The 19,617-nt window shown below is 19.9% G+C and overlaps 5 protein-coding genes across 5 annotated transcripts; 3 read left to right on the top strand and 2 right to left on the bottom strand.

Moving 5' to 3' along the window:
- The first annotated feature begins 41 nt into the window (after nucleotides 1-41).
- LOC107999181 (NFU1 iron-sulfur cluster scaffold homolog, mitochondrial-like) lies at nucleotides 42-1,855 on the top strand. The gene is made up of 4 exons (XM_062076794.1): nucleotides 42-376; nucleotides 491-912; nucleotides 1,103-1,206; nucleotides 1,552-1,855. Exons 1-4 carry the CDS (start codon nucleotides 297-299, stop codon nucleotides 1,771-1,773), a joined length of 828 nt encoding a protein of 275 aa, XP_061932778.1. The 5' UTR covers nucleotides 42-296; the 3' UTR covers nucleotides 1,774-1,855.
- On the bottom strand, nucleotides 1,841-4,762 carry LOC107999180 (small ribosomal subunit protein RACK1). Its single transcript, XM_017058872.3, has 5 exons — nucleotides 4,097-4,762; nucleotides 3,250-3,458; nucleotides 2,758-2,964; nucleotides 2,466-2,576; nucleotides 1,841-2,200 (listed from the first exon to the last, which is right to left on the bottom strand). The coding sequence occupies exons 1-5, from the start codon at nucleotides 4,203-4,205 to the stop codon at nucleotides 1,883-1,885; spliced, it is 954 nt and encodes a 317-aa protein (XP_016914361.1). The 5' UTR covers nucleotides 4,206-4,762; the 3' UTR covers nucleotides 1,841-1,882.
- A 170-nt stretch (nucleotides 4,763-4,932) lies between these two features.
- LOC107999102 (large ribosomal subunit protein uL15m) lies at nucleotides 4,933-6,870 on the top strand. Its single transcript, XM_017058768.3, has 5 exons — nucleotides 4,933-5,394; nucleotides 5,620-5,774; nucleotides 6,021-6,186; nucleotides 6,286-6,445; nucleotides 6,517-6,870. The coding sequence occupies exons 1-5, from the start codon at nucleotides 5,296-5,298 to the stop codon at nucleotides 6,816-6,818; spliced, it is 882 nt and encodes a 293-aa protein (XP_016914257.1). The 5' UTR covers nucleotides 4,933-5,295; the 3' UTR covers nucleotides 6,819-6,870.
- A 194-nt stretch (nucleotides 6,871-7,064) lies between these two features.
- LOC107999095 (solute carrier family 25 member 16-like) lies at nucleotides 7,065-9,905 on the top strand. Its single transcript, XM_062076790.1, has 7 exons — nucleotides 7,065-7,405; nucleotides 7,752-7,844; nucleotides 7,930-8,063; nucleotides 8,428-8,613; nucleotides 8,886-9,042; nucleotides 9,467-9,608; nucleotides 9,688-9,905. The coding sequence occupies exons 1-7, from the start codon at nucleotides 7,342-7,344 to the stop codon at nucleotides 9,860-9,862; spliced, it is 951 nt and encodes a 316-aa protein (XP_061932774.1). The 5' UTR covers nucleotides 7,065-7,341; the 3' UTR covers nucleotides 9,863-9,905.
- Nucleotides 9,906-13,176: 3,271 nt separating this feature from the next.
- LOC107999182 (serine/threonine-protein phosphatase 2A catalytic subunit alpha isoform) lies at nucleotides 13,177-18,332 on the bottom strand. The gene is made up of 6 exons (XM_062076789.1): nucleotides 18,032-18,332; nucleotides 16,588-16,797; nucleotides 16,219-16,482; nucleotides 15,962-16,134; nucleotides 15,751-15,858; nucleotides 13,177-15,602 (listed from the first exon to the last, which is right to left on the bottom strand). Exons 1-6 carry the CDS (start codon nucleotides 18,131-18,133, stop codon nucleotides 15,530-15,532), a joined length of 930 nt encoding a protein of 309 aa, XP_061932773.1. The 5' UTR covers nucleotides 18,134-18,332; the 3' UTR covers nucleotides 13,177-15,529.
- Between the last annotated feature and the right edge of the window lie 1,285 nt (nucleotides 18,333-19,617).

Below are 19,617 nucleotides of genomic sequence, written 5' to 3'. Positions count from 1 at the left end.
CATACTTATTATTATTCTATACTTTACTTGTCATTTTACATAACCTTGTAAAATTAGAAAGGATGCTTGTCGCCTTATATACATTAATAAAATTCTGTTAATCAATAACGTCATATCCGTTAATATATGTTATAATAATAACATAAAATTGCATAAATAATAAAAATATTCTCTTTATATGTTAATAAACGAAAATAAATTAAAAACAACGTGAGCAAGGAATAGAAGTGTGTAATACGATATAACCTTAAAATTTATATAATAATAACAATGAAAAATAATTTATTATAAAAATAATGGATAAAATTTTAATATATACATTATATGTTAGTCGACGATTAGCATGTACATCTTCTGCAACATATCAATATTCAAAGTAAGTTAATAAATTTATTATTAAAAACAAATACAAAATATAAACAAATAGTTAATTAAATATAAATAAATTAATATTATAAAACTGTTAATGACTTATATTACTATATTACAGAATTTTTAAAAATTGTACTGTACGTATGTATACAAACTATAATAATCGTTTATTGAAATCATGTTTGCTTCCTGTCACAAAATCATTTAATATTATGCAAAAACGTACAATGTTCATACAAACACAAGATACACCAAATCCCAATAGTCTAAAATTTTTACCTGGAGTTAAAATATTAGAACAAGGCCAAACTAAGGATTTTCCCAATGCTATAGATGGATATTGCTCACCACTTGCAAAGATGTTATTTCGTATTGATGGTGTGAAATCTGTATTTTTTGGTCCTGATTTTATTACAGTAACAAAATCTGATGAAGATGTAGAGTGGAAATTATTAAAGCCAGAAATATTTGCTGTTATAATGGATTTCTTTGCATCTGGTTTACCTGTATTAACTGATGAACAACCTGCAGCAGATACTCGTAAAATTCTTTTTTTGTTTTTATATATAAAATAATTTATTTAAAATTATTAAATAATTTATATATTTATAAATGTATATTATATTTATCAATTTTAGTAAATTATAAACAAATTATTAAACAATATATTTCATATATATTTAAAAATATATTAAAATTTTTATTTTTAAAATGATATTTTTTATTACAGAAATTAGTGATGATGATAGTGAAATAGTACAAATGATAAAAGAGTTATTAGATACTCGAATACGACCAACAGTACAAGAAGATGGTGGTGATATTGTATTTATGGTATGTAATACACTTTCTCTTTTGTTGACTTAAATTTTTGATAAAATTACAAATATTAGAATAATTTCATAAGTAAAAAAAATAATATTTAATTAAATTAATTTTTAAATTAAAATACAATATATTTGTAATTAGTAATTTAAAATTGGATATTTTAATAAATTGAAATGACTATTTGAAATAATAATAAATTATATTTTAAAAATAATTTAATATTTCCGATTTTATATATTATATATAATAATTAGTATTAATTTATTTTTTTTTAAATAATATTTTGTTAAAAATAATAAAAAAATATTATATAAAGCTATGTTATATTATAGATAATATTTTGGATTATAGGGTTTCGAAGAAGGTATAGTAAAATTAAAAATGCAAGGTTCCTGTACAAGTTGTCCAAGTTCAGTGATTACTTTAAAGAATGGAGTCCAAAATATGATGCAATTTTATATTCCAGAAGTTCTTGGAGTAGTACAAGTTGAAGATGAAACTGATCAAATTGCAAAGAAAGAATTTGAAAAATTTGAAGAGAAAATTAAAAATGCTAAAACTAATGAAAAATAGACTTAATTAGTGTTTAATTATATTTAAAAAAAACTATATATATACATATAAATAAATTAAACAATTATTTTTTCGTTTCTTATTTTTATTTTATTTTAATTTAAAACATTTAACGGCTAGTCACAGAAACTTGCCAGACACGAATAGTATTGTCTGAGTAACCAGCAAAGAGTGTTTGTCCATCAGTAGACCATGCTAAAGATAAACAATGGGGTGGTTCTGCTTTACTTGTTGCAGATACAACCTCTGGTTTTAATTCTTCAACCATCTCTTTGGTTTCAAGATCCCATATTTTGATCCAAGGTCCAAATGCTGCACAGAGCCAATAACGATTAGGACTAAAGCACAAAGCTGTTATAATATCATTGTGATCCAAGGTATGAAGATGTTTTCCATCATTCAAATCCCATAACATAGCCTTACAATCCTATAAATAAAAAAATTAATTTTTTGAAAAATATATAAATATATATATATAAAATAATTTTTAATATAAAGGAATATAAATTCTAAATATTGATTTTACAGATAATTTTGTAATTTCATTGGAAAAACAAAATTAAAATGATTCATTGAAAAAAATAAAAAAAACTCATAAAAAAACATTTATTTTAATGTTAAGAATATGCTTAATTTTCGTAGAATTGAAGATAATATTAAATGATATTGTATAATATTTTTTTAATATATACCTTGCCACCAGAAGCACAAAGCGAACCATCAGGTGACACAGTAACTGTATTAAGATACCCAGTATGTCCACAATGATTGATTTTCAATCTGCAGTTTGTTAAATTCCATACCTACAAACCATTTTATAATAACTATTTAAAAAATAATTAAAATTTTGTTAAATAATTCATAACTAATTTTCATAATCAGTCCCATATCCGCATACATTCATATGAATATCATGTTAAATAAATATATATACATCATATAATGAATCATAAAAAATATTAATATTTTAAACAATTAATATACCTTGACTAATTTATCCCAACCTGCAGAAACAATAATGGGATTTGAATGGTTTGGCGAAAAACGTACACAACTGACCCAATCTGTGTGCCCATCATCTTGAATAGTATACTTGCATTCAGCTAAAGTATTCCATAATTTAATTGTTTTATCTCGAGAACCAGAGACAATTTGACGATTATCCACAGAAAAGGCAACACTTAAGACATCCTGTTAACATAACATTTAATTTTTATAGTTAATTTATTATCAATAATATAATTTTGCATATCAAAAATGTGATTAATACTTACAATACTATATATTTAATTGCCCACCTCTTCTATTTATTAAATATAAAAAAAAAAATATATAAAAAAAAGCTTCAGTATATTCCTAAACATTCATATAGTTACATCTTCTGCCAATGGCATTCAATAAAAAAAAATTAAAAAAAAAAAAAGCTTCCATATATTTCATGAGGAGCGACGATAGATCAGAAGAAAAATTTCACACCTTGGTATGATCTTCGAATCTTCGTGTAGTACGACCTGCAGCCAAATCCCAAAGGCGAAGAGTTTTGTCCCATGAACCAGACAGAGCATAATTACCATCAGATGATAGAACTACATCACTAATAAAATGAGAATGACCATACAAGCGTTTTTGAGGAATACCATAATTAGCTTCGTCACGTGTTAATTTCCACACAATCAAAGTTTTATCTATAAATAAAATGAATAAATTTTAAAAATAAATTTTTTGGTCATACATAAAATTAGTTTCTTTAAAATTAATTAAATATAAATGAATAGAAAATAAAATCAAATATATATATAAAAATTTTTTTAGTATTATTTCAATAAAATAAATATATATAATAATTAAGTATTATAATAATTAAAGTAAAATAGATTATGGAAATAAAAAAAACTATTATATATATATTTTATAATTAATATTATATGTTAATATCATAATCATTTTTTCACTTAACACAATCCAATTAATATCAAGCAATATATCTATAATATTATACTACATGAAAAAGTATACAAAAAAAAAATGAGAAAATAAAAATATTTAAACTATTTCAAATAATTTTTTGTTATAAAATAATTTGATTAATTATAGTTGAAAAATGAAAGTATTCACAATTTTTTTGTTTTATTTATTTTATCTTAATTTTGTGAACAGATAAGTAATATATATATTATAATATTAAAAATTTTAAGAAATAGTTATATAAATTATAATTTTATAAATATTTTTATTTTTATTTGATTAAAACTTTTCATTACAGAATACTTTATAGAAATTATTTAATTAGATTATACGAGAAATTACTATTTATTCTATTTACCTCGTGAAGAAGATAATATCATATCTGGATATTTTGGATTTGTAGCAATTTGGGTAACCCATCCATTGTGTCCCCGAAGTGTACCTCTTAATTGAAGAGTTTCAGTCATTTTATAATTATTTTAAAGTATTTTACGTTATAGATTCAAACAGATTCCGTTCTACGATCCGCATCCAACAACACGTTGAACGAAAAGAACGATGAACCTTTCCTTTTCAAATATGTATATTATCACGACTTATATCGTTCATAGATGTGTAACTCATATATATAAAATATAAATCTTAAAGTATATGCATAATATATATATTAGGAAATTTTTAATATTTCATTGAATAATTTTTAACAAAGTTTAAATATATCTTAATATAACTTAAATTAATATAATGTATCAATATTATTAAATTCATCTTAATATAAAATTATATTTATATTATAAATATAAAATTTTATTTTCTTTTTTAAATGTTTATATTTGAGATTATTTTATCTATTAATAAAAACAATATTATAACAGTTCAAAAAAGATAACGTATATTTTAACAATTTAATATTATTTAAAACAATTATATCAAATTTAATGAATTAAGTAGAGTTAATTATAGTAGATTGCTTTTTAATCAATATAAATTCTCAAAAGACTAGACCTTAAATGAATAATTAATTAATTGGATAGTATCCAACAATATCATTTATAAATTTTAAATAAATTATATGCATATATATATGCATAATATTTCTTATTTATATTTAAAATTTAGATATATATAATATATATATCTAATTATATATTTAAAATTTAGATATATATAATATATATATAATTATATATATCTAATTTAGATATATATAATATTATCAATGTTATGCATTAACAAATATAAATATTATATTTGTATATAAAAAAAATCACAATCTATTTCTATCATTCAATTAAAACGAGATCTGAAATTTATTATATTAAATTGTATATATAAATAATTTACTATATAAAAGAAATTAATAGTAGAATATTAAAAATAAATTACATAAAAATCAACCTTATAATATGAATTTTAATATTAAGGTTATGCATTTCAAAGTGCAATCAAAAAAGAAGAAAAATAAATGAACATAAATCTTATAAATATTGTTATTAAAGAAATAAGAAAATTTTAACAAAATAACGAATAATAATTTAATAAAAAATTTATAAAATAATGGCTAAACAAGGAAAAGATTTAGCATTGTCAATGTTGCGAACATTACCAAGGTTATCTTTAAATAATATTCGAGATAATCCTGGTGCAAGAAAAGCTGTTAGTATTACTTTGGTATTATATTTAATATGTTCAAAATTAAATTTTATATAAATATTTGAATATTTTTATTTTTATTAAATATATGTTATAATTTTGGTATTTTATTTTTGTAGAGATTTAATTTAAATCGCATTGCTTAAATAAATATAACATAATATTTTTTTTATAAATATATAACCATTACATTTAATGATTATTCTAAAAATTATATATTTTTAACAGTCAAAACGTGGCAGAGGTCAACATGGTGGAGATAAACATGGAGCTGGTAATAAAGGTTCAGGTCAAAGACAGAATTTTATGAGACCTGGATATGAAACTGGAAATAATCCATTTTATCTTAGATTTGGTTATGAACCATATTATAAAGGACATCAGTAAGTTATATTATATGATATTATATATAATAAAATAATGTGTATATTAAGAATTTTTTTTTATATATTATAACTTTTTATATTTCTATATATATTTTTTATATTTATAATTTGGATTTAAAATTATTTTATATTAATTTAAAAAGAAATTTATATAGATTTATTTTTATATCAATTATATTAATTATAAATTATTAAAATACAAAATGAGATATATCATATAATTTTATTTTATTAATTTTGCAGTTTAAGAAGAGAATATCCTCCTTTATCTCTACAAAAATTACAATTATATATTGATACAAATAGAATAAATCCATCTAAACCTATTGATTTTATATCTATAATCAATACTGGATTATATGATTTTAAAATAGAATGGAAACATGCAGGTATTCATCTTACAGATGAGGTATTACAATTGAATATTAAATATTATATTTAGTTAATATTTTTTAGTTAATATTTAAAATAAAAATTATACTTTGATATTATTTGATATTATTTTTAGGGCTCTGATAATTTTAAAGCAAAAATAAATATAGAAGTACAATGGGCTAGTGAACCTGTAATTGCAGCAATTGAAAGAAATGGTGGTACTATTACTACTGCTTATTATGATACTAATTGTTTATTTGCAATGCAGGATGTTGAAAGATTTTTTACTACTGGTAAATTTTTAATGTATATTATAAATAAAAACAGTAATTGGTAATATATTTAAATTATGTTTATCATTTAGGAGAACCAATACCACGCAGATTATTACCTCCAACAGATTGTTTAGAATATTATATGAGTGCAGCAACAAGAGGATATTTAGCAAGTCCTGAAGAAATTTCTCATGAACGTTTGATTTTATCTCAAAAATATGGTTATGAATTACCAAAAATTGAAGATGATCCTGATTATGAAATGCTTATAGAACGTAAAGATCCTAGACAATTATTCTATGGTCTTTCACCTGGTTGGGTTGTTAGTCTTAAAGACAAAGCAATTCTTAAACCTAAAGCTGAATATCTTAAGAAATTTTATTCAAGTTAAAGTATTTATTTGTAAAATGTATTTAGTAAATAAACGAATAACTTTTAATATATGATGATAATGAATAATTTTTAAAATAATATATAAAATACTTTAAAAACAATTTTTAAAGTAAAAATAAATAATATCATGAATAAATTATTGCGAATATTTTTTTTTTCTTTATAAATAATTTAAATGTAATAAGTTAAAATAATCCTAAATAAAAGAAATCTTAAACATATAAAAATTTATACAAATTTGAAGAGAATATATTTTATATTGCAGATTATCGTACATATTTTTTTGTTTTAATTTGTTTTTAGAAATATTTCATAATCGTATATAAAAGTGAATATTTCTTAAAACATAACCTAAATATGTGGCATTTGATATAAGTATAATAAAAGTAACACAAAAATCAGTGACCTCATTATCACGCAATGGAGTATTGTCAATGTAGTGTTTTTTTATGATAGTTATATAAATATTTCCCATCCACTTTTCCTGTATAATATTTGCAACCTATATCAACGATTTAAAAATGGTATTTCATATTGAGACTGAAAAGGATTATGAATTTTTGTTAAAAAGTTTAATTGCCGGTGGTGAGTTATATTTTTATATTTTTATATTTAATAATTTTTTCTTATTTAATTATTATATGATTAAAATTAAATATTGAATTAGAACATTTATATTTTAATAAGACATTATATCTTTATTTATACTAATTATTTATTAACATATTTATTAATAACATTTATTTTAATTATTTTATAATTTTTTTATACTCATAACAATATTTATGTTATTAATATTTCAATATTTTTATTATTAAAAAAAAATAATTTTTTTTAAAATTATCACATATATTCTTATATATTTATAATATTTATAATATTATCTTAATAATAATTAAAAATTTTATTATTAATAATAAATATTTCATAGGAGTAGCTGGAATGTGTTCAAAAACAACAGTGGCTCCATTAGATAGGATAAAAATATTGTTACAAGCACATAATAAATATTATAAGCATTTAGGTAAAAAAATATTATAAAAAAGAAATTTTAAACTTATATATATATAATATTTATATATATATAAATTTAAATTTGATTATTTTAGGAGTTCTTTCTGGATTAAGAGAAGTTATTCAACGTGAACGATTTTTTGCTCTATATAAAGGAAATTTTGCTCAAATGATTAGAATTTTTCCATATGCTGCGACACAATTCACTACATTTGAATTATACAAAAAGGTAATTATTATTTAATCTATGATAATTTATAATAAAACAATTAAAAAAATAATACCAATTTGTTCTGGGTAAAGTGGTTCCACAGAGCGAAGTAACCGTTATTAATATAAAGACATGCTCATAATTTAAAGGTGAGCCTTTACAATTTAGATTCACTTTTGTATTTATGTATGCGGATGCATACATAAACACACACAGACAGATATAAATAAGTTCATAAAAATATATTTGATAATTTAAATTTACGAATATAAAATAGATGTATAGTTTTGAATGGGGAGATATAAATAAATTTTGCTAAAAAAGATAAATAAATGGGTAAGATTACAAAAAAAAAAATTAAATTATCTTTAATTTTTATCAGTATTTAGGAGGTTTATTTGGAAAACATACACATATAGATAAATTTCTGGCTGGATCTGCAGCTGGTGTTACTGCAGTTACATTAACATATCCACTTGACATCATTAGAGCCAGACTTGCTTTTCAAGTTGCTGGAGAACATATATATATAGGGATTATACATGCGGGTATTACAATTTTTAAAAATGTAAGTTATATTAACTTAAATTCTATTAAATATTAATTGATTATAATCTATTTATATTATTATGATATTTATTAATTTATGATGTTTTTTAAAGATAGAAGATAAAATTCAGTGTTTTTAAACTTTATATATTTTTTTACAATAAATAAAAAAATATTGAATAAATTATTAATATATCATTATATTATCGCAATATTCGCTTTTGAGACATATTTTGAATGTTAGTTTTTAAAATATAAAATATATTTTGTTAATATTGTTCAAAATTTTAGGAAGGTGGTATTCGAGCATTATACAGAGGATTTTGGCCAACTATTTTTGGCATGATTCCATATGCAGGATTTTCATTTTATTCATTTGAGAAACTAAAATATTTTTGCATGAAATATGCATCAAATTATTTTTGCGAAAATTGTGATAGAAATACTGGTATGATCAATTTTACATTTTTCTAAATTAAAAATAAACTAAAATTATTAATAATAATATGATTTTAAAAAACATAAATATAAAAGATATATAATATATTAATATAATATAATAATTTTTAAAATCTTATATTAATATAATATAATAATTTAAATTTAATTAATATATGATAATGATTTGTAATATTTTAATCAATACAATAATTATTTTTTTTAAATATAACATATAATCAAATTCTTCTTAACTTATAATTAAATTCTCAAATTTTTATATGCATTTTTGTATAAATAATTGATCACAATAATTGATCGAATTGATTGCAATTGATAAATAATTTATCAAATAAAATTAAATTTTATAGTTTTGATTTACATAATTATTTTTAATATTTATTATTAAAATTCAATTATTTATGTACTTACAGGTGGTTTAGTTTTAACTATACCAGCAAGATTATTATGTGGAGGTATTGCAGGTGCTGTTGCTCAAAGTTTTTCTTATCCATTAGATGTGACTAGAAGGCATATGCAATTAGGTATGATGCATCATGCTAATCACAAATATAGGTAAATTTATTAGTTTACAAAAAAATTCTATTAAAATTATGAAATTTAATTTATTATTTAATTTACAATTTCTTTTTAGTTCTAGCATGTTACAGACTATAAAAATGATATACAAAGAAAATGGTATTATAAAAGGTCTATATCGTGGAATGAGCATTAATTATTTACGAGCAATTCCTATGGTATCAGTTAGTTTTACAACATATGAGATTATGAAACAAATACTGCAATTAGACACAGGAATAAAATTGTAATTTATTAAACAAAAATATATATATATATTATGTTCCATTTTTATATTTTAATATATAATTAGTAAAATTAGCATTAATTCTTTTGTACAATTGTTGAAATATAAATATCATTTCGATTTTACCATATAATATAAAAATAATACTTCAAACATAACTTATGATTACTAAATTATATTATATTATTAAATATTTATATAAATTTATAACAAATAAGTCATATAGAAGTTAAACCGATCAATTGTATAAAATATTATTTAGTTTTTATGAAAAATTAAATATTAATTATATAGTTTTAATATATTTAATTTTTCTATATATAATATATATATATATATATTTATATATTTATATATATACATATATTATAATATATAATTATAGTAATATATATAATTATAAAAATTATAAAATTATATAATTTTAAAATTAAATATTTTTAAAAAAATAGATTTGATCAATTTGGCTTTAGAGCTTAAGGAAAATATGTTCAAAATATTATATACGTAATAATAATCACTGAAACAAAATTTTTTATATAAAAAATTTAGCTCCGAATAGTATAAAATCTTTAATTATTATAGTTTACAGTGACAAGATTGTTTATAAACATTCCATATATAAATATAATAATATAATATGAGAATATAAAATAAAAAAATATATTTTTAAAATTATAATATGAATTTTTTTATGTTTTTGATTTTCAAATAATCTTTTTGATACAAAAATTATATTATATTATACTTCTTTTTATATAAAATATATTGAAATATTAATATATTTAAAAATCAAATATACATTATAAAATAATTTTATCATGAATTAAAATTTAATTTAAAATTTATTATATTTATTTTATTGTACATAATTGTGTTAAATAATAATATTAATAATTATATTCAAAGAATATATGTAAAAGTAATTATAATTATAATGAAAATATTGTAATTTTAAATTTAAAAATGATTTATAAATAAATTATTATTTTTTAAAAATTGATTCTGATTTAAATATTTTATGTAAAATTTTTTAATTAAAAACAGAAATAAATTATTTAAAAAATGGTAATAATTCAAATTAATATTGTAGTTCAAGAAAATTTATTTCATTACAGTGTCTTTATAAATTTAGTTTTCTTTTTTTAGTTTTTATTAAAAATTAAGAATAATAAACATACTTATATAATTAAAATGAGAATAATATTTTTCTAGTTCTTCATTTATTTATTTTTTATAATCTTATCAAACTTTTTTATTCTTATTTTATATTTATATAAAGCAGATTAATACATAGAATGTATATTAGTGTTTTCTTATTATTATATACTAATTATATTGCAAGCATATGAATTTGATATAGTGCTGATATCATTCCAATATATTAATTCCATATTAATTTATTAATAAATTATTCGCGATTATATTATATATATTTTTATGTCGTATATAATATTATTTATTTAATATTATTTATAATTATTTATGTATATGTAATAATTATTTATAAAGAAAATTCATAAACAAATTTTATGTTTTTTAATAACTTTGCCATTCGTATATAATTTGCAATTAGTTCCATTAAAATAAATATAAAATTTATAAACATTATATAAACTATCTTCAATTAAACAAGATTATAAATTATATTAAATATAAAAAAAAATTAATTGAAGTCATTATTATTTCTAATAATACGCAAATCTAATATACAAAGAATAATATTAAAGAAAAAATTTTTTTTATTTAATTTATATAGATTTTTTTATTTTTCTCATTTTGTTTCTATATATTGTTTATATATATTGTCTATATATATATTTTGTTCCATTATCTATATGTATATATATATATATTTTTTAAGATGGTAAGTGAAGATAAAACAGCAAATACTTATTTGCTGTTCTTAAATTTGTTTTCTTACTATCATTTATTTTTTTCCAAATTCACAAACATTCTTACAAATAAATTCTTACAAAAGTATAAGAATGGAAACAAAATTAAATCAATAATTAATATATTTTTTGCAAGAAAAACTTAAAATTTTTATAATAACGGCACACAAATTTTATAAAAAATATAATATATAATTATATAATATAATAAAGAAAATAATTATTTTCAAAATAAAAATGTATTTTAAAAAATTTTTATTGAATAAATTAAAAATTAAAAAAACGCTGATAATTATCTTTCAATATTATATTTTGATGTATATGACAATTTTAATATGATCTTATAATAATAATAGTAATATAAAAACACAAAAACATAAAGCTTATCGATTCTAAATCTTTAAAAACATCTTGAAAATGAAACTCTGATCAAATAAAAAATTAAAAAGTTACTCGTAAATATAGATAAATATAATAATATATATTATATAGCATATATAGCATATATATGTTAATATCCTGCCAGTATTTTTAGTATTTTGTTTTCTATAAAGATTATGAAGGTTATGAAATTTGTATCTATTAATTAATCATATAGATTTTAGAATTAGAATTTTTCATTTTAAGAATAATCGAATGAAATTAATACTTAAATATATAATTTTATTTAAATGTAATTGATATATTTAAATAGTGTAATTTATTATTTTCATAAGTAAAAGTATAAATAATAATTTATAATTACTCATTGAATAAATTTTATTGCATTAAATTAAAAATGAAATTGAAAATTATCAGATCATAATCAGATTTATTATAAATAATTATTTTGACTAATATACAATCAACAATATTGTTTATATTATTCAAGGTTAATGTCGAACTCAAATTATTTGAAATAATTTTATTATAAGATAATTATAAAAGTATGATAAATCATTATTAAAGTTTTTTTTAAAATTGAAATTTTATCATTTGCGAAATATATTAATTATATTTCATATAATTTCTCAAAATAATAATTTTAGTATAAATGTTTCAAAATGTATAGCAATTTGTTGTATTTTAAATAATATTTTATTACTTATAAAATATTTGAAATATTTTTAATTAATACACTATGCATAATAAATAATTTTGCTCATTAATTGTTTAATTTCAAGTGTTTATTTTTTAATTAACTGTTTTGTAAATATTTTTTTGTACATATTTTTAAAATATCACTAGGTTATGTAATTTATAAATGATGATATTAATCATAAAAATTCACCTATTTCTATAAAAACTTATTTTAAAGTTTTCATATGTTAAAATACATATGTAAATAATTATTTATATTACTAGTTTTAAGACTAATAATTAATTTTGCTTATCATATTAATCTTATATTACAGTAATTCAATGTGTAAAAATGATATAAGACTTTCTAAATATGATAATATTTCTTTATTTTTCTAGCTTCTGTTTATAATAAGACGACATAATATCAGTTCAAGGCATACTGTTTACCTTACTTCAGCAAGCTGTTTTGAAATTTATAACTTAATATTTTTAAAATACACAAAATCTAAAACAGAGACATACTGAAAGTTAAAAACCAATTTGCACACACATAACTCACAACTGTTTGAAACATTTTTGTAATCAATATAATGATATACATATTGTGAAAGATATTAGATCAAATTGATATATACAATGTAGTCAGTATATGATATATAATAATTATATACACTTATAAACTGATTGTATTACTTTGAATTTATGTACATAAAAAATAAGTTTGAAGCATTTTAAGTTTTAATTTGAATTTATGCATGTGCATTGGCGATTGATCAATTAGCTTTTAATAAAAGCATATTCCTTTTTAGAATATCGTAATCTGTGATCACTTTGTAAAAATATGCATAAGTACATAAAATATTAACATTTAATATTAAAATTAAGAAAAAACAGAAAAAATCTAATGTTTACAATCAAAAGAAAATGTTTGATTTAATGTTACATTATTCAAAATAGAACTTAAAAAATAAAAAAATAATGAAAATATTAAATCTTTAAGAACTAACAACAAATATTATTCTGATACTGAAATTTATCTCTTTTATAAAGAAGATAATAAATAGAGCAAATACAAAATTATCTATACAAGCTCTAAGATCTATTGACTTTTCTAAAAAACATTTAATTCATTTGCTTTTGTTATAATACTATAATTTCTTTTTCTATGAAGAAAATTTTATCTTTATTTTTTTAATAATCCGGAAAATATGTATAAGATATAATGTATAAAACAAAAATGAAAAAATGCTTAACTCTGCATCATGCAGAAAAAATTGCTGTATCCATAATGTTACGGTTCATGTGCTATTTTCTTTTACATTTACAGTCTTAGTAAATTGCTATAATGTGCATCTATACATTTTTCATCTTTTTTTTTACTTTATTGCTACTACTGTATCGTTTCATTATGCATATGTTCAAATTACATGCTTATTTCTATAAAATTATGTATTCTGTGAATACATTCAATGCTTATGTATACAATGCTTGTGTATTGACGAGTATGAATGATTTGACACAACACAGTAAATTCATTTAACTTGCATTACACATGTTTATTTACCAGAAGCATCATTTTATACTATTAATTAGTAAAAAAGTTGTCGGTAGGTTCACAAGCAATTAACTTTCAATTTAATGATTGTGAATGTACGAATTCGTTCAGTATAAAGTATGTGTTTCACTTAGAAAGTTTTAACAGGATTGATGCAAAAGTCTTTTTTATTCTAAATTATAAAACTTAAGATGATCATATAGATTTATATTTAATATAAACATTTAAAAACTTCATTTATGCAAATAAGTTTGAAAAATAAAAGCAATAATAGCATAAATGAAATAAAATAAATGCTATAGAATAAACACAAATGATGAGTTGGCATTAAATTATATTTTTGTAGGATAATTATAAAAATAGGACTTGCACAAAATTATTTTGATCTATTCAATAAAACATCATTATTATAAACAAAAATATCGATTGCTATGATTCTGATGAATTATTATGTGTAATGCTATATTACAATCATTAATAAAATTCACTAAAGAATTTATTAAATTGTTCATATGGCACAATATATGCCGAATTTACTGTTGCATCAACCCTTTTTATATTCCTCTCAAGTGGAACATTTTATGCTCCATTCATTCTAATAATTATGTGACACTCTCTTAAATATAAACTATTATCATTTTGGTATATTTTTTGAAACCTTAAGCAACATTATTTCTATTCAGTACACGCAACAAAGAATTTTGCTCGTATAAACAGTTTTTCAATAAGTTAATATTTGTTAAGGTTTCAAAACAATACCATGCAGTTTTTTCTACTTATTATGTTCATTTTTTTTTTGTTTTGTTTCTTGATAATAAAAATACAAGCAATACAATGAAATAGAACTTAATGCGATACGTGAATTTTAATTGGTACGTGTGTACATTATTGTTTGTTTTTTTCTATTTGTATACAATTAATGTTGTGTCTACATGTATGGTGTGGGACACACGCGAAATACTCAGTTGTGTGTTCCTTTCTCAACAAGACACCACAAAGTGAGTCATGATATAATACTTGAGACTATAATATAATGTGTAAGGATAGCTGCAACCTTACACTTTTATTGATGTTCTATCATAAATTATGTTTAGTGGCATTGCTATAAAGCCTGATTTCCATACCCCTACCTTAATAGATAACTCAGGGATTTGACTCTTTACAAGAAATAGTCTGGTGTCCGCCTAGTAACGTGTGGTTCGCCGCGTCTTGGAGCTGGGTCAAATTGAAGGCTAAAAAAAAAAAAAAAAGAAGAAGAAGAAGAAGAAAATAAAAAAATAAGATAAAAAATTATATAAAAATGAATAAGTAAAAAAAATTATAATATGAATTTTTTTTTACTTATCTTACATAAAATATATATAAAATTGTTGCACTTACAATGAATATTTTAAAGCATCATCTAATTCCATAATTGCAGCTTGATTTCCACAACGATAGCAATAATTAGGTGCTGAGAAGATGGTTACAACATTGCGGTCATGACACCTATAATAATAAAATATATATATATATATATATTAAAGCTTTATCCATAATATTTAATAATATTTAACAAATTATATTAGGTAAATAATTCTAATAAATATACCAATTATAACCCTCCATAACTAATTGATGTGCTCGCGATACTAATGTTAAGCCATTAGAATGATTAAAAGTTTCTGAAATATCTTGTCCAAAAGTGTATCCTGCTCCACGAGGAGAAATACCCCACCCTCCTCTATCATCTGGATCTGACCACAAAAGATCACACATAGGACCCTAAAATAATATCAATAATGTTATATTATATATATATATATACATATATATTTCAAATTTAAAAAAACAATTACAAACACAAACCTCATGTGGTACTTCTTGGAGACGATCTAGGGCACGTATATGATCTAAAGTATCAATCGAAGGTGATAAACCACCATGTAAACAAAATATTTGACCATCTACTAATGCAGTCAATGGTAAATAATCAAATAAGTCCGTGAAGAACTTCCATACATTAGCATTGCCATATTTACGCAAACATTCATCATAAAATCCATATACCTGTGTAATTTGTCTTGATTCATGATTACCTCTTAAAATAGTTATTCTTTCTCTATATCTGACCTATGAAAATAAAATTTTATTAATTGATACAAAAATAATTTTATTTGTACATTATATTTATATATATTATATATATTTATATATAATATTTATTCAAAACTGTACCTTGAGTGCAACAAGCAAGGTAACAGTTTCAACAGAATAATAGCCACGGTCTACATAGTCACCCATAAAAAGATAATTTGTATCTGGAGATTTGCCTCCTATTCTAAACAGTTCCATTAAATCATGAAACTGTCCATGTACATCTCCACATACTGTTACAGGACATTTTACTTCTTGTACATTAGATTCTTTAGCTAAGATTTCTTTTGCCTATAAAGTTAAATTAATTATCATATTATTTATAATTATTGATTAAAATTTTTTACTTTAATATTATGTTTAAATATTTAATTAGAATTATATTTAATTAATTTAAAAATATAAAATGATTTAATTACCAATCAAATATTTGCAATATTATAATAATAATAATATTAATGATATATTGAATATTTTTATAATAAATAATAAAAAAATTATTTTAAGAAAATAATTATTTAGTAAAGATTCAATTAATATAAATATTATTAATAAATATATTATCATTTAAAATAAATTAATAATAACATTAATTGATAAAACTTACGTGAAAGGTAGTAAAAATATTTTCACAAACAGCACTGATATGATAATATAAAAGATTAGATAGTATAATAGATAATATAATAGATTAAAAAATGATATTATAAATATATATCTTATTTTTTTTTAATTGCAAAACATTTTCATTAAATTATTTATTTATTATAATAAATTAAATAAATTTATAATTATCAATAAAAATATCATTTATATTTTAAAAAATTTTATAATTATTTTAATTTTGGAAGAATAATAAATATTTACAAATAAATAAATAATAAATAATAAATAATAAATATTTGTTGCTTACGATAAATATATACATTTATTGGATTTAAAATTTTAATTATAAAATATTGTAATTTATTTATTATTATTAAATATTTTTTAAAAATTATTTATGTGCAAATATCACACACATAAACACTTTAAAAAAAAAGAGTAATTGTATAAGATTACTTTGATGGAACATCATAAATATTTCGGATATTCAAGCATAAAAATTAAAAAGCATTTTATGTGCCAAAAAAATTTTATGTAAAAAGTAAAAATAAAATTGTCTATTAATTTCGCAAATTTGTACATTATGAACAAGAAGCTGTAGAAATTTTGTCGAATAGCCCTGAACACGGTGTTTTTTATAGCGTCCGATTATGATAAAAAAAAATATCTATCGAAACTGAATTTAGCAAAATTACAAAATATGAAATATCGATAGTTCCTTTTTATACATACATATAATATATTCAAATATATTATAATGAAATTTGTACATGTCAAATTATGCTCGGTGGTTCAGTGAAGTACAAATAAACGAACATAAAACAGCATAATGCAATTAATTGCGAGACAAACAAAAAATATCTTGATAAAGAAGATGCACAAAAAAATTGATAGTGATGATTTTTAATGAATGAAGTACCTTCTCGCACAGTGATTTTACTTGGCTTTCTGTTAGTTGTTGGCAGTTATTTAATTGTTCTATCCATTGGTCGAGTTCTTTCAACGACGCCTTTTCCTCCATCGTACAAATCTACGCGTGAAGTCTACGGATAGCCCGCACTCTTAGCACATGTAATAAAAGTAAAGTGAGTCCGTCTCGTAAACTAAATCATTCGGTTTTACTGGAAAAGCTTTTTAACACAAATATTCCGATCCAGCACACACTCACAAAATGGCCGATTGCGAGTACTGATGGTGACGTCACACTCAATTCATGCGTGCTTCACTAGTTATAACCTGGATTACCATATTGGCCAATCACATTTGGCGTTTATCCTATTTGAACCAATCACATGTCGATTTTACTTTTGTCACACGTACTATTGTACAACCATGATTGCATCGTTTTAACGACAATGATTACGTTTCTCTTGGAAACATCAGTCTTACAGTAATATACAAACATTAGATAAAATTCAATAGAAATAAAAGAAAATATTTTAATATAAAATATATAATGAGATTTTTAAATTTTATTACAAATTTAATATTACATTTTACATCCGATCGTTTATATTACATTATATAAAAAGCAGTAAATTATTATATTGATATAAAAAGTTATTAAATTTGATCGACATAATAATTAACAACAAAATCTTAAATTAAAAAAATAAATTAAAAATTAAGTTATATTATAAATATTAGTTAATATTTATTAATAATAGTTACTAAACGAAATAATAATTTTCAAAATACATCAATTATATTAACTTGAACTTAGCTGCTGATCAAAAAAAAAATAACGGATCAAAATGATTAGTTTCGGAACATATATTATTGTCTCAATTTTTTGTTCCTTAAAAAAATAATAAATTTTTGTTTAATGATAATTTCAAATAATTTTGTGCTTTAGTTATATTTCAATTATCAAATAATAAAATCAACAAATTTAAAAAAAAGATATTTTGACTAAATATTTATATTCTATTAATTAATTTGAAAATTCAATATTATGCAGCAAATATTTAAGTAAATTTAATAAGTATTAAAAAGTAAATAATTTATCTGAAATAAAACATTAATTTTTTTTAATATATATTTGTAAAAAACAAGGTAAAATAACAATTATTTCTTTTTTTAATATATTTTATTTCATGTAATATATAATTTTAAAATTGCTATTTAAAGCAAAATTCTAGCTATATAATTATAACCATTTAAAATTATATTTACAATATTATAATATTTTTATAAAAATATTTTTCTTCATATTACAACTTTATATTACAATTATATTACAATTTGTTATTTAAAGTTAATTTTTATAATTTTTTAGTTTTATATATATTTTTATTTTAATTATAAATTTTATGATCTAAATTTACATTAAGTTATATGTTTTAAATATTAAAATTTAAACATTTTTGTTTAATAAAAATAATTTTTAAAGCATGAGAATATAGAAAAGTGAGAAGAAGAGATAAAAAGTAAAAGAATACAAATACAAAATACAAATGACAAAACAAGAGTGAAAAGAAAAAAAAGAAAGAAAATTTCTTTAAT

This window comes from Apis cerana, linkage group LG6 (assembly GCF_029169275.1).
Source record: "Apis cerana isolate GH-2021 linkage group LG6, AcerK_1.0, whole genome shotgun sequence".
NCBI classification, from domain to species: Eukaryota; Metazoa; Arthropoda; class Insecta; order Hymenoptera; family Apidae; genus Apis; species Apis cerana.
Note: the sequence above shows the minus strand (reverse complement) of the source record. Positions and strands in the feature narration are given on the sequence as shown.

Bases quoted from the DNA above. Each gene is read 5' to 3' on its own strand.
- LOC107999181 (XM_062076794.1), top strand. From the start codon at position 297: ATGGATAAAATTTTAATATATACATTATATGTTAGTCGACGATTAGCA. The intron at 913-1,102 runs GTAAAATTCTTT...TTTTTATTACAG, and splicing joins ACAACCTGCAGCAGATACTC to AAATTAGTGATGATGATAGT. The intron at 1,207-1,551 runs GTATGTAATACA...TTTGGATTATAG, and splicing joins GTGGTGATATTGTATTTATG to GGTTTCGAAGAAGGTATAGT.
- LOC107999180 (XM_017058872.3), bottom strand. From the start codon at position 4,205: ATGACTGAAACTCTTCAATTAAGAGGTACACTTCGGGGACACAATGGA. The intron at 3,459-4,096 runs GTAAATAGAATA...TTTTATTTATAG, and splicing joins GATATTATCTTCTTCACGAG to ATAAAACTTTGATTGTGTGG. The intron at 2,965-3,249 runs GTGTGAAATTTT...TTATGTTAACAG, and splicing joins GATTCGAAGATCATACCAAG to GATGTCTTAAGTGTTGCCTT.
- LOC107999102 (XM_017058768.3), top strand. From the start codon at position 5,296: ATGGCTAAACAAGGAAAAGATTTAGCATTGTCAATGTTGCGAACATTA. The intron at 5,395-5,619 runs GTTAGTATTACT...TATTTTTAACAG, and splicing joins ATCCTGGTGCAAGAAAAGCT to TCAAAACGTGGCAGAGGTCA. The intron at 6,446-6,516 runs GTAAATTTTTAA...TTTATCATTTAG, and splicing joins TGAAAGATTTTTTACTACTG to GAGAACCAATACCACGCAGA.
- LOC107999095 (XM_062076790.1), top strand. From the start codon at position 7,342: ATGGTATTTCATATTGAGACTGAAAAGGATTATGAATTTTTGTTAAAA. The intron at 8,064-8,427 runs GTAATTATTATT...AATTTTTATCAG, and splicing joins CATTTGAATTATACAAAAAG to TATTTAGGAGGTTTATTTGG. The intron at 8,614-8,885 runs GTAAGTTATATT...TCAAAATTTTAG, and splicing joins GTATTACAATTTTTAAAAAT to GAAGGTGGTATTCGAGCATT.
- LOC107999182 (XM_062076789.1), bottom strand. From the start codon at position 18,133: ATGGAGGAAAAGGCGTCGTTGAAAGAACTCGACCAATGGATAGAACAA. The intron at 16,483-16,587 runs GTACAGTTTTGA...TTATTTTCATAG, and splicing joins CCTTGCTTGTTGCACTCAAG to GTCAGATATAGAGAAAGAAT. The intron at 15,859-15,961 runs GTATATTTATTA...TTATTATTATAG, and splicing joins GTTATGGAGGGTTATAATTG to GTGTCATGACCGCAATGTTG.